At 35.7% G+C, this 14,150-nt stretch overlaps 1 protein-coding gene across 1 annotated transcript in view; it reads right to left on the bottom strand.

Annotated features, from left to right (window-relative positions):
* LOC134531224 (E3 ubiquitin-protein transferase MAEA) overlaps window positions 1–14,150 on the bottom strand; it is a 136,375-nt gene that overhangs the window by 106,111 nt on the left and 16,114 nt on the right. Inside the window, exons 2-3 of the mRNA XM_063366896.1 lie at window positions 10,673–10,843; window positions 2,154–2,391 (exon numbers count right to left, since the gene is read on the bottom strand). Coding sequence (XP_063222966.1) covers window positions 2,154–2,391; window positions 10,673–10,843 — 409 coding nt within the window. The remainder of the gene's footprint in view (window positions 1–2,153; window positions 2,392–10,672; window positions 10,844–14,150) is intronic.

Here is a 14,150-nt window from a genome sequence, read left to right as displayed (position 1 = left end):
GTGCATCTGCACTCCCATCATGCAAAGCAGCTTCAAGATCTCTAACAACTTTTAAGTTAACATTAGGACCATCCATCGAAATTAGTATCGTTTTTTTAAGAAGCTGAGATCCCACTAATTCCTGAAGATAATTCAACAGATCACTGGCACATGTACGATTCAGGAATGCAGAAGTTAAGTATCTGCTAGTAACCTCAGATTTAGTTTCATTCCAAAATTTCACATGAATATCCATCTGCTGCCTTTGAGAAACTTTATTTAAACTCTCGTCAAATGCAATAACTATGTGGTCACACACTTCGAGGGAGTTTGTAAGTTTATCTCTGAAATATGGTGCAATACCATGAACGATTGTATAGGCTAATTTAGTTCTTTGCATCTGCATTTTACTGGCAACACTGCTGTCAGGAAACATGAGGGGCAGTGATGATGCCAGAGATACAGCACTACGAAATGATAAGTGATTCACTACAGTTGCTATACACCATACAATTTCCGCTTTTGCCGCATCTTCATTAAGTAAATATTTTGTCATACCTGAAACTTCTGGATTTGATTGTGACACATCTGATGTACTTGGACATGGCACAGACGAACTACCAGCTGTTGTAGAAATCACATATGTTTCTCTTTTCTTCACAAAATAATCCAGTGGCAAATTATTTTTCTTACTTGACACGAAACGCACGTGTTTTGCCCCTCTTTCGTGGCTGGCTAATGCTGTTCTTCCCATGCTACCGATATTGATTTTAACATTACACAAATTGCAAATGGCGTTTGTCCTGCACTTTGGATCTTTCTCCACCCATTCAAACTCTTCCGTGTATTTGTCATTGTATGTGGTGACCGAACTCTTTGACATTTTGATAGTCTGCGCAAATTACATGTTAGATTAAAAAATTCAAAACAACGTCCCGCACTACTAAACTTTTAAAAAACTAGAGAAAAGTATCCGTGATACCGTGATGCAACAACATGAGTGCATAGAAAAATATATATATATACAAAACTAGTGCTACCAACATGCCGTGCGAGAAATTACTACCACCCTACAACAACATTTTCAGCCAAAATGTGGTTGCTTTTGAATACAGAAACCTAATAAGTATGGAAGTCTGAATTGTTAACGTTTTCTTACGTACTACAAAAGTTTTTAAATGCAATATGAAAAAATTAACTTTCACAAAATATAGCACACGAGCATACTGTCGTGCTTCGACGCGTGGTGAACGTGCTCACGTCCAAGTTTCTCCATTATAGGCTTTTAACGGGAAGCTTAAGATGTACATCAAGTTCTGTCCCTGCCCGAACACGACCGAATATTCACCTTCGGCCAACCTCGGGTTTATTTATATATATTTATATTTATAACAACCGTATGTTATTGTGATCGTTACTTCATAAAAAATATTCCCGGTTCTAATAAAAATTCCTGGTTGATTCCAGGTATTCCTGGTTTTTTTAAGAAATCCTGGCTATTTCCCGCATTTCCCGATTTCCCGGTTAGCTGGCCACCCTGAATAAATATATTTGAATTAATGAATGCAAATAAAAGTAAATTTATTAATTAAATTCTAGATTTCATTTCACTCTTTTGTATCCATACAAAATAGTGATAATTCAATAAAAATGATTCAATTTTATTCACAAAAGAATGCAGAGGTAGATTTTATCATACAAAAGAAAGAAAAATTAAAAAAAAATTTTCCCTCAAAGAATATAATATTTTTAATGCCTAGATGGTTTGGTTTCAAAAACCTATTACGGCTCAGTCTCAGGCCGAATATGATATTTCCATTTCTTCTGGATCAATCATTTCATCAATGTTTTGTTATGATGTTGTCACGTTAAACTATCGTCCATAAACCAACTTTACAGACAACCAATTTTTTTTAAATAAACGTACTTTCCATGAACGGATTTCTTTTTTATGAATAACTTTACCTAACAAATTTTTTTTTCCGCATAATCGTCGCACCCCTACTTTTCAAACTTGATTTTAGAATAAAATGTGCGACGATTATGCAAGAACACACCGTATATGCTAATAGTTACAAAACTGGTGTTAGTTTGCTGGGGACACCAGGTTGGTTCCACTGACCGAGTAAATTCCAGTGATTGGTCGTTGAGCTGGACAGGGCGCTGATGGGTACCTATGTTGGTGAGGTCGCGCAGGCCGGAGCGATGTGCCAGCCGCGTGGCAGTGCCGTAGTACCCACGCCGCAGGAAGTACTCCACCAGCATGCGGTCCAGCCTGCGCCGCCGCCACGAGCTCACTGCGCCGTTGGCAGCCTTGCCTGCCCCTCCCGCCTCCGCGTGCTCCTTCAGGTGCTCCAGCCGGCGCTTGCACACGTTCGCAGCCTCCAGCTCCTCCGAGATGCTCTCGTCCGCCTGCGAAACAGCAAGCCACACGGAACACTCGTAGTTTCAATGATCAGATGGTCTCAACAGAGTGGGAAATAAATACTGCTAAGAAGAACATTTAACTTAAAACAAAACCTTTTAGATAAGATATTAATATGTGGTTAGCTACAACCATGGATATTCCTCTAATATCAATTTAAATTAATTGAGATAAGCTCAAACATACTGTAATAAAACATATCTGAATTCTCACTCTGCCAACTGAAACCACAGCTTCAATATACAGGTACCAGACAGCTCTATGCTGCTAACAGGCAAACATACAACAATAACTTCATTTCAACTGGTTGGCTATGTTAACATGCATTTTTTTATAGATATTTTGTAGTTTTTACTTAAGTTTAATGTCATTGATTTTCAATACTTGTGATAGTACGTTGTTCTAGACCATAAAGGTGGGATTACTTTGACGCGACCTGCGACCACGATTGCAGTTGCAGGTCGCCGGTCCGTGGGACAGATGTTTTCTATGAAATGACTGACAATTGCCATTTGACTGAGTTTCTAGTGTGTTTCCTTTTGTGATAGCATACACAATGACACTTAATAAACAATAGATTACTTTTATCATAGCTTTTGGTGGGAGAAGACAACATTTTGCTCATGAAAATGTTGGCCAGTTTTCACTAAATTATGAAAAATGAAGCTAGTGTTATGTACAGGCAATGTGCTGATGACGGTTTCTTCTCTATGCTTATAAACAGGCCATTTGCTGATAAATGACAAGAAGTTTAGGGAATTCTTCCATCTCAGTGTGCCACAAACTATGTCTTGGGTTTAGTGAAAGATGACTTGAAGAAAAACAAACCAATTGTATCCCATACCCAATAACATCAGAAGAAAATCTGGCTTTGACACTCAGGTATGTAATTAATGTTTCAAGAGTAAAATTACAATCAATCAATTATAGAAACTTTATTGTTCAAAGCAAATATAGAAAAAATTACGAAAATGTGTCAAAATTAATTGAGTAAAGGGTATCATTTTCATAATTGTGTTTCAACAATTACTTTGTCGAAGCATTAAAAAATATTATGGTGCCATTTTGACTATAAACAGTAATAACACACAAGAATACACACTTGTTAATGCGACCTCAACCAGACTGCTCCCAGAAGCAGCATGGTTGGTCGCATTGCAGTGTCGCTGGTCGCACGCTCTGGTCACAAGTCGCAGATGCTTCAAAGGAATCTGACCTTTACGTTGCCTTTTTGATAATCATGGTTTGAGTAAGATGGATGATGGATAATTCCCCCAAAACATGGGAAAGCTGTAGCGAAGGGCTTCCACACAAAATTTTCTGCAACCTATCAGAATGAACGAAAATTTTCAGAACTCCCATGCTATGTGATTGTGAAAAATCTACTGTATGTAGAAAAAATGGTTTTGTCATTGGCTAAGACAGCCATCCATGTATGCAAGAGAAATTTATAATTGTTGGCAGTTTGCACTAACAAAATCATGTGTTAGAGTTTCTACCAACATGTCCAACACCAGTCTACAAGTTCACCATCCACTGTATAACCAATGGAATGTATGAAACAAATTACACTGTACCTAGCTGTATCAAACTGTCCATTCCTAGTACCTGAATACTTTTTGCATGTGTTGTGTTTTAGTACATTTACATTATCCTATTATTTCATTTATTTATTTATTTATTTAATATTGTAACATGCCCACCAACAGCCAAGGGCTTTAGCAGTGGGCATATAAACAATACAAACAAAATACAAACAAACAAGTAAAGTTAAATTAAGTATAACTATTAAAAATAAACATCAAAATATAAAATGCATAAAAAGAAATACAAAACATAGACATTACAGTATAATGAAATTACTAATTGCAGGCTTATGTAAAAATTAATTAAAAAAAAAAAAATACATTATATACCTAGCTACACTTTCACAGGTTAAGATAATCAATTTTATTGAAATTAGAAATGAGTCAAAAAATTATATCATTCTTTTTATGGTATGTACATAAGGTAGATGTTAAACGGCTGTTAAATTGGGGAATTCTAATGCCAGTATTATCAAGAATGGACTTACAACAATTTAATTTTTAAAACAGTAACAGTTTTTAATAAATACATAATCCAAATAGATACGGCATTCAGAAAGAGAATCTATAGTAAGCTGAGAGAAGTTTTTAAGTTTAATTATTTTATCAAATTTATTCTGAATGGATTCTAATTTATTGCTATCGGAAGGATTAATTGAATTCCAAATAACTGAACAATATTCTAACTTAGATCTAACAAGTGATAAATAAAGACAAAGAAGAGAGTCACTGTTTGTGGCATAGAACGTAATATATTTGATTAATGCTTATGTTCTATTTGAACTAGTAACTAAGTAATTTACATGCAAGTGAAAATATAATTTTGAGTCAAGTAGTATACCTAAATACTGAGTAAAATATCATGGTTAACAGTGTCGAATGCTTTCGCAAGGTCAAAGTAGCAGGCATCTACCTGACCCCTATTCATTACCTCATAATAAATAGGATTTAGAAAGGACACAAGGTTGGTTGCTGTGGTCATACCAGTTCTAAAACCAATTTAAAAAAAACGATGACAAATTCAAACAAATCAAGCATACTGAAGTAATACATTTGTGTATTAAATAAACAAAAATTAAAGTGGTAAAACTTAATTAAGAAGACAAAACTTTACACAAAAACTTTACACAAAAACTGATAAATTCAGCATACAATTATTGCATACAATTTTGTAGCTGCAAAATATTTAACAATTCCTGCAATTCAAGTAAGTTGTGCACGACTGTTTTCTGTGCCGGTGGTGGGGTTACCAGTAGAAGGGTAGGCCTCCTCTCTCAACATGGACATTTGGTGTTTTTTAAGACAAATCTAAAATACATACCTGCCAACTTGTTAGGAGTGCAAGCAGTAAGATTTCCAAATTAACAAATCTATAGCGTAAATCAGGCGCGATGTTTAAAATAAGTGATCCGGAAAACACGTGTTTATTTTGCATTGATAACACCACGTCTCTACCCAAAATACAAAAGTTAAGTAAAAAGTTACTGTAATTTATTTAAACTTCATTATCATGGAGACCTTGAAAGTCACGCAGCCTTTCTTTTCTTTTGGAGCTTTTTTTCCAAAAAGTAATAAATGCCTACAAGTATTTCTTCCACCCTCACTGGTAAACTTGCAGAAGCCTTTTCTGCAGCCAAATTAATTAAGTGGCACAGACAACCTATGACTACTAAATTTGGCTGCTTTTCTTTTAATACAGAAATAACACCATTATTAACTCCAACCATAACTGCTGCATTATCACAGCCAAAACCTATACAATTATGGATTGGCACATTCATACTTTCAAGTTCTGATAGCAATAATAGAAGCACCTTCCCATGAAGGTATGGCCAAAACACAACTAGTTACTAACCTGCAGTCAGGGTTGTAATAAGTTACTACGAGAGGATATAACTTATTACTTGTGTCATTGCTTCCACCAGTAGCTAGTGTATATGGGCCACTTTGCAAGCACTTTACTACTGAAGTAGTAGTATTGGAAGCCATTTCTTTTACTATTGCTGCAGTTTTAGTGCGCCCACAGCTGTACATATTTGCGTTATCAGGCCCTGGGAACATTTTTCGAAACAAATGCCCGGCGTGGTCGGCGACGCTGAATGGAAGGTTATGTTCCACTAAAAAGCTTGTAAAATAACATTCCGCCCTAATCACATCACTGTCACTGTTATGGTTCACGGAAAAGAAACTACTGATTTTTTGTTTTCTTCTGCAAGCTTCGCGTTATTTGCATGTTTCAAGCTCTTGACGTGATAGGAAATATCGTGCTTGCCACAATGGGAAACAATGTCGCAACGACAAACACTACAAAACGCAAAATTAGAGCCTTTTTCACTCTTAGTAATGAAAGGAAATAATTCTGAGTAAGATGACCGAAACACCTGTCCATATTGTTTTTTACTACTCGTAGCCATTATGAAATCATATTATCTTACGTTTCGTACAAGCGCTAACATAAAATATTTACCGCACTCGTACATCAACAGTTAAGTCGTTATCACTCGTCTCCAGCCAACCTGCTGTGTACCAACAAAACTCACAAAATTTACTTTCATGACTCTTCCGCACAAAAAGATTAGCAAGATCAGTTGCCATTCAGCCTGCTGTGTACCAACGAAACTTACAAAAATTACTTTCTTTTCGGAACGATTTTTCTCTGACTCCGTTATTCTCATATTATCGCGGACGCCATGTTGTTAAACAATAACAAATGCTGCTCAAACGGTACATTTATATGGGCACTAAAGTATTATACTGCATTTTTGAACAGACAAAAATCGTAAGATGTTCCGAATTTCCGTACAATCGTAATATGAATTATTTTCCGTACAAATTACGGGAAAATCGTACAAGTTGGCAGATATGAAAATAACATTTAAAATATTTTACTCTAATAACAAATCTTGTAGATTTGTTTTTCTAATTCCTAAAAAACAAAAATTTTGTCTTAACTGTATTTTCTCCATTGTTTCTGTATGTTGATAAAGAGCACCATTAAATTATGTAAATCATAAAGTTTTTGTTGGATATTTTAAATGTTGTGTAACTTTATTATCACACGACAGAGCACTAGTTAGTAGTATCCTTATAAAAAAATAAAAAAATATCAAATATATTTTGTTGAATGTAATGAACAAATCTTTAGGTGTATGCAACTCTATTACCGTATTTACTCGCGTAAAGGCCCCCCCCCTTTTTTTTTCCAAATGTTCGACTCCAAAAAAGGGGAGGGGGCCTATACGCGAATTCGGAGTAAAAATAGATTTTTCTTTTTTTCAGGTATGAAAAACTAACATTTAATAAAAGCAAAATGAAATACCACCACAACTAATTCAAACGCCAATTAAATTTTGATTAAATGAAACAACTGGCAAGTCGTGCGTCTTTGTTCTAATGAGGGAGGGTGGGGGAGGCAGCGACGTGGCAGGAGGGAGAGAGAGGCAGCGAGTCCGCAGGGGGGAGAGGCAGCGCTGCGGCAGGGGGGGAGAGAGGCAGAGGCATGGCTTAACCTCCCTCCTGCCAGCTAGCCAGCCAACCAGACACCACTTCCCTTCCTCCTTCACTTCCCCTCTTCTTCTCAGACAACACTGCACATCAACACAAGCACACGAGTCCAGCTTTCTTTATCTATATGTCGTTTAGTTTGAGATAAGACTAACTGCGTACGTCTGTCACGCCTCACGACAGTCCTACTGAGAGCGGACAAACTATCTGTATCACTGTATCACTGCTGCTTACAAAATCACCTCCCGCCGCTCACAATACATGGTTTGCTGTTTGATGCATGCCAAGCTACCCTGCCCTCAGATAAACCCAGAAAAATTTTTTTTTTAATTTTTTCTCAAAAATGTTTACAAAACAAGGAGGGGGGAGCGTATACGCGGGCGGGGGCGTATACGTGGGCGGGACCTTTATGCGAGTAAATACGGTATGTAAAACTTCTGATTTGATTTTACTACAAGAATAACTCATTGTTTGTACAAATTTGTGATCAGATTGTTTAATTATCTTTGTGTACTTTAAGGGCATACCCTGTTTTATTGTATAATTGTCGCACGCGCATAATCGTCGCACCGATATTTTAGGGCGTCAAAATATGGATTAAAAAAACCTCTTGCGTAGACATTGCATGATGTTTTTGGTCCTGCTATTAGATTCCGAGCGCTTTGTGTAGGTATTTTTTCCATATAAAACAATGTATTTTAAAGTAGAAATCTAATATATTATCGGGCATAACCACTCACTTTTTTAATTAACGGAAATACAAAGTCGTCTGATGTGTAAATTTTCTTTTAAAGACTTTTTAAATGTTATAACCTTTATCTGTTCGTTTGCGTCGCCGCGGTGTACCGCTTATAAAAATGTAGCCAGCGCTAGTTGGCATCATTCATGTTTGGTTATGTTGGTTCCCGTATAGAGCACACACACGTAGTCGAATATTGATATCTCGTTGATTGCATGCAACGCACGCTCTCTGTCGTGTGCCAAGTTAACTAAATTTGATGGCCCGCACTCTTTCATGTTAAGTGTGTACTACGACGATAGTTATGCGTTAGTTAAGGCTCGCATTTGGGTCACAGATTATGTTTTTTATTTAAAGTTGAAGAAAGGTTTTTGTTGCATGACATTAATTTTAATTGTTTGGCGTGCTCTTGTATACTCTGTAATACTACAGTATTAGCAGATTGACTGAAACTGTTTGTTTATTATTTTACGTTCAAGGTTAATACGCTTCCCGCACTTTTCGGCAGTGTAAATAAATTGCACGGCTCTGGGACAGTTTCGATATGCCTATGCATGTCTGAAATTTGATTGGTCTACATGGCAAAGACGCGTACATGTCACGGTCGTGATTGGTCGGTTTTAATTAACAATGATATTTAGTCAAGAGAGAAGGAAAAAGAGTGAAAAATGATGCCATTCTGTTAATCGTTGTGTTAATTCCCTCAGGGAATTTTATTATATGGCGAGTTAATATTCAGTGTTTTCGTCGTAAGAAATACGTCTTCCGCAAGAGGAATTGTTGGAGCAGCACTGACAGTGAATGCCAGTTACAGGCATTAAATTTCCGTGAGTTAAGGCGGATTTTGAGACGGTAATTAATCGTCCAGCTATCTGGTATGGCCGGCGTTAGCAACGTGTAGTGACGCCAACGTGATATTACCGTGAACATCACCCCAGATATTCATAAACATTGTTCGTTCCATTCATAATTTCATGACAAATTAAATAAACTGTGACATTTCGGCATAAAACTACTAATTTATTTAAGACACTTCATAATAGCTACACACAGGTCCAGAGGTCTTGCAGTAATGGACACTCGTGCCTGAGCGAACCGGAGCAAAACCCCAAAAACTTTACTTTTCGAACACTTTAGAGGAATTCATTTTTTTTAACATTCGGACATAACACAAGAAATACCATAAACTGAACAATCTTAGTTATCTCATATTTTGTTTTGTTTTGATTATGACTTAAGGATTTTCTTTCTGATATGTGTAATTTAATAAAATAAATATCCTAATTGTAGTTCAAGATTCTTCATTTTGTCTTATGTTCTATTTTTCTGGCGCCCAAGGCCTTTATTGATAGTTCATTCGTATTAAAAATTATTCTATTAGAAACACGTTTGTGTACAACTCTACTTTTTAAATAAACGTACTTCCCATGAATGGGTTTTGTTTTTATGAATAACTTTACCAAACAAAAAAAAATTTTCTCATAAAAATCACACCCCTAATTTTTAAACTTGATTTTAGTATAAAATGTGCGACAATAATGTGATAAAACACAGTAGTTTTTTTGACAACACAGAATAGCATCTAGGTCAATGATGTTAACCCCGAGAGAGTCATTTAGTTATAGTTAGGTGTGTGTGTTTATATATATGAACAGGAAAAAGATGAAACAACACTGTAATTGTCTTGTTGTTTCATCTTATCCCTGTTCATTACAGTTTAACATATTTCTGTTATTCTCATATGCGAGTTAAGACATTTTAAGAGAAAGCTAATCAGTCATAATTACCTTAATGTTTTGTTTCGCCATTTTGTTTCTCACTAATTGAAAACTATAGTTGTTGACATAATAAGGACAAATAATACTTCAGGGTATGTTCATAGAGTGTTATTTGCAGTGGCAGTAATTTTTGTTGTGTGTGTTCACTGTAGCAGCTTAACTCAGAATCCTTGGGGAGCCATTTCACTCACTGAAATATTGAAGCACTACCTATTACTTGTTATATTGTTTACAAACGTACAAATTGTATTTATCCCTAATAAACAGTTCTTGCATACCCCTGCCTCTAATTTATTCAACCGTTGCCCAACTATTTATAGTTGTCCGCAACACATTTTTAATGTATGTAACTGTATTAAATATATAATGGTTTATTCAATGTAATTTATAAAATTATTTTAATATTTTACTTTATTTTGCTTAAGTTTTTTACTTATATTTAATAATATAATACTGATAATTCTTTGATTGAATCCCTTAACATTACCAAAAAAATAATTTTAATTCATTAATTCAAGTATTTTATAAACTAAAAGTAATACAGCATTGTTGAGAAATATATTCACAATTTGATTCAGCTTTGCGAATATTTTAGCATTCAATCTAAAAAAAAACGCTATTCGCACAGGCCTGTGGCATGTGTGTTATGAACTGCAGCTACCTTCCTCTTGAGCAGGTGGAGACGCTCCACCACGCCGCCCAGCAGTCTGCCGAGGTGGCCGGACTGCAGGCCTCGCTCCAGCTCCAGGGCTGCCGCCTGCACGTGGGACACCTCGCGGTCCAGCTGCTTCTGGGCCGCGCGGAACTTCTTGTTCAGCAGCTCGTACGGCACCTGCAACACAACCTCCACTCTCATTTCATCAAACATCACAGTGGGGTTTCATTTCACACTTTGTTCCAAACATTTACATCATTTAATATCAATTCTAGTTCTGAATAATAAATTCTATCATAATATAAAATCTAAAATGGTTATCGGAGACCACATTTTGCAGATATCAATTACTTACTGGCAAGGCTCTAATTTTGAACTTAATCTGAGCCACTCAACTTTGTAAACCACATATTTGATTGGGTGGTTCAGGCAGTGACTTTTCCTTACGAAAAATATTTTTATTTGAGATTGCACTGTTAAAGAAGGTGGTGGTTTGGTGTTTCATCAGATTGATTTGCACATTATCAAGTGAAATTATGAACAAAGTTTACTTTTTCTTGTCATGAATATTTTTATTTTAAACTCTCAACTGTTTGCGGGTCATTCTCCAAAAAAAGTGTTTTTTATGTCCCAACAGGTTTTAACAACAAAATTGTTTTAAAGGCATTAAATATCAGTTCTGAATGTAAATATTCGTAACAAATAATGCCACAGACTGTGAAATGTCATGTCCGTGGACTGTCCCATTCTCTTCTTAATTAACTTTCTTAGACTTCTGAAGCTAAAATGTGCAACTAAAGAAACACATGAATTTATTTCCTGCAACCTTAATATGTTGAAAATAATTTTCAAGTGATTAATTACTAAAGGAAATAAAATTAAATATTTTCCATCAGAGAAAAAGTCAGTCCCATGAAAAACTGTCATGTCCATGGACATGTCTGTTAGTTCATATGAAATACCCCTAGGGGCAGCACTGTTGCTTTCTATTTACTTAATTAACTGCCAGTCAGCCATTTTGTTTGTGGGTGCATTGTCAGTGAGTTGTTTCTTTACTAGCTACACTAGTTACACTGTGTTAAAGTGAAAGATTTCATGAATGTTGAGATCATTGTGTGTCATCTGTGACCATCAAATAACTGTAAGTACGGCAAAAAAAACATTAATTTTATATAGCATGTATAAAAAGCTCAGTAATTTTTCTTTGCCATGACACTTTGTCCATAACCTAAATTGTGTTTGTTTAGATCACTTTGTTACTACAGAATATGTCACGTCCATGGACGTCACATCCGTAGTCATACCTTGACCATGGACGTGATACTTATCCACGGACATGAAAATTGATACAGACATATGACTATTGAATAATCTTGCATCCTTCTTAGTCATAGGCTTATTTTCTGTTAAGTAAAGGATTGTATCAGTAAAATTCATAGATTTAGGAAACAATCTCATTGGTATGTTATGTGCAAAACTGATAAATTATTGAAAAATCAATTTTTTTTTCAGAGTATATTTTGCCTCAATGAGCAAATTAGATAAGAGGAGAGAAAGTAAAAAAATGAGCATGAGAAAGGCAAGAGAACGACTAAAAAACGATGTACATAAATATGAAGAACAAAAGAGAAAAGACAGAGAAAGGAAAAGAGCACAGAGAAAAAAGATTTCCGATTTGTCTGAAAGGGAAAAAAGACGCATTAGAAAAGGGTGGAAGCAGAGGACCAGAAAGAGTAGAGAGAAGAAAAAGCAATTAAAAAGAGCATACAAAATATTCTCACACCGTCTCAAAGTCCTACACCAGTACAAATGCAAGAAACTCCACAGTATAACAAAGCAGGAAGTTCAAGGAAGGACAATGGTGAGAAAACACGGCGGAGAAATAGGAACTTGCTAAAAACGGAAATTAAGAAGTTGAAAGTTGAGAAATATAAAAAGAGGTACTATCGTGCAAAAAAATCATGCACTGCAACTCCAGAGAAAAATGTTAAATCTCTGTTGAAAGGAAAAAAAAGTTTTCTGCACATGTTCATAAGGAACTTATTTTTAGTGAAGTAATTCAAAAGCAGATGACCTCAAATTATAAGCAAGAAACAAGTACAAAAAAGAAAAGGAACTTTATGACAGTTATCAGTGGTAAAATAGTTAAAAAAAATATAAACTATTGAACCGAGTTAGTTCCCTCACTTCTCACAAAATGTTGGTCACCTCTGATCAGACAGTAGGTAACAAATCCTACAAACGTGCTACTGTACGTAGGAATACTATAAGAAATTTTCTTGAAATGGACAAGAATAGCAGGTTGTGCGCTAGCAAAAAAGAAACTCTTACAAGAAGAAAAACGAAAGTGTCTGTTAAATAATACTATGAAAAACATTCACAAGGACTTCATTTCTGAATTTCCACAGCACAAAGATAGTGCTTTTTGCAAATTTCGACCATTTTGAGACCCGATTACAAAGCCAGATACACGTGTTTGTGTAGGCTTCATGCTAATTTTTCATTTCTTGTGAGCAAGTTGAATAGTGCAGGAATAATACAAGAAAGAAATTGTAATGAAGTTGTACAAAACCTCACCTGTGATGGCAAACTGCAAGAGAAGTGTTTATAGAAAACTTGTGCACAGTGTGCCTCAAAGACCATTGAAATAATGAGTTTTTAAGATAGTGAAATCAAGTACTTGCAGTGGACAGCAAGAAAGGTGAAAGTTGAAGTAAAAGGCTCAACTAAGTTATTTCAAAAAACTCTAAAGGACGAAGTTTGTTGCTCAAAGAGAGAATTAGTTTTAAAGTTTTTGGAATTGATTCCAAAATGTATGCAGCATGTATGCAATATCAGGCATCAGTATAACACAACCACGAAAATTAAAAGTGATCTGGCAGTTGACGAAATTTTCTTACATTGCTATTTCTCAGAAAATTATTTGTGTAAATATTTGGAGGAAGTGCAGTCAGTACACTTCGGTGGCTCAAGAAATCAAATTGCACTACATACATCTGTGGTGTACTATAGGTCCGAATTTGACGATGCAGTAAAATGCCAGTCATTTTGTACCTTATCAGATAGCTTGTGTCATGACCCCATAGCGATTTGTACACACTTGGTGCCAGTGATGAATGAAATAAAAAACATTGTACCAAACATTAAGAAAGCGCACTTTTTAAGTGGGATGGGCAGTGCACGCAGTACCGGAATAGAAAAACAGTTTTTTTTTGGCAGCATCCTTTTTGCCAAAAATGCTTGATGCTAGCAGCCTTCACTGGCACTATACAGAACAGGCTCATGGAAAAGGGGACCCAATGGTATTGGTGGTTGTACTAAAAGAATGGCAGACACTTTAGTTGGACACGGAAAAGACATACCTAATGTTACAGTTATTGTCAATGAACTACAGGAAAAATGTAAAGGAATTAAGATTTTCCAGATCAACAGTAATGCAATTGCAGATAATGTCAAATATCTACCAAAAACTGTGCCCCAATTC

Source organism: Bacillus rossius, chromosome 3 (assembly GCF_032445375.1).
Source record: "Bacillus rossius redtenbacheri isolate Brsri chromosome 3, Brsri_v3, whole genome shotgun sequence".
NCBI lineage: Eukaryota > Metazoa > Arthropoda > Insecta > Phasmatodea > Bacillidae > Bacillus > Bacillus rossius.
This window is presented reverse-complemented; position numbering and strand designations above follow the sequence as displayed.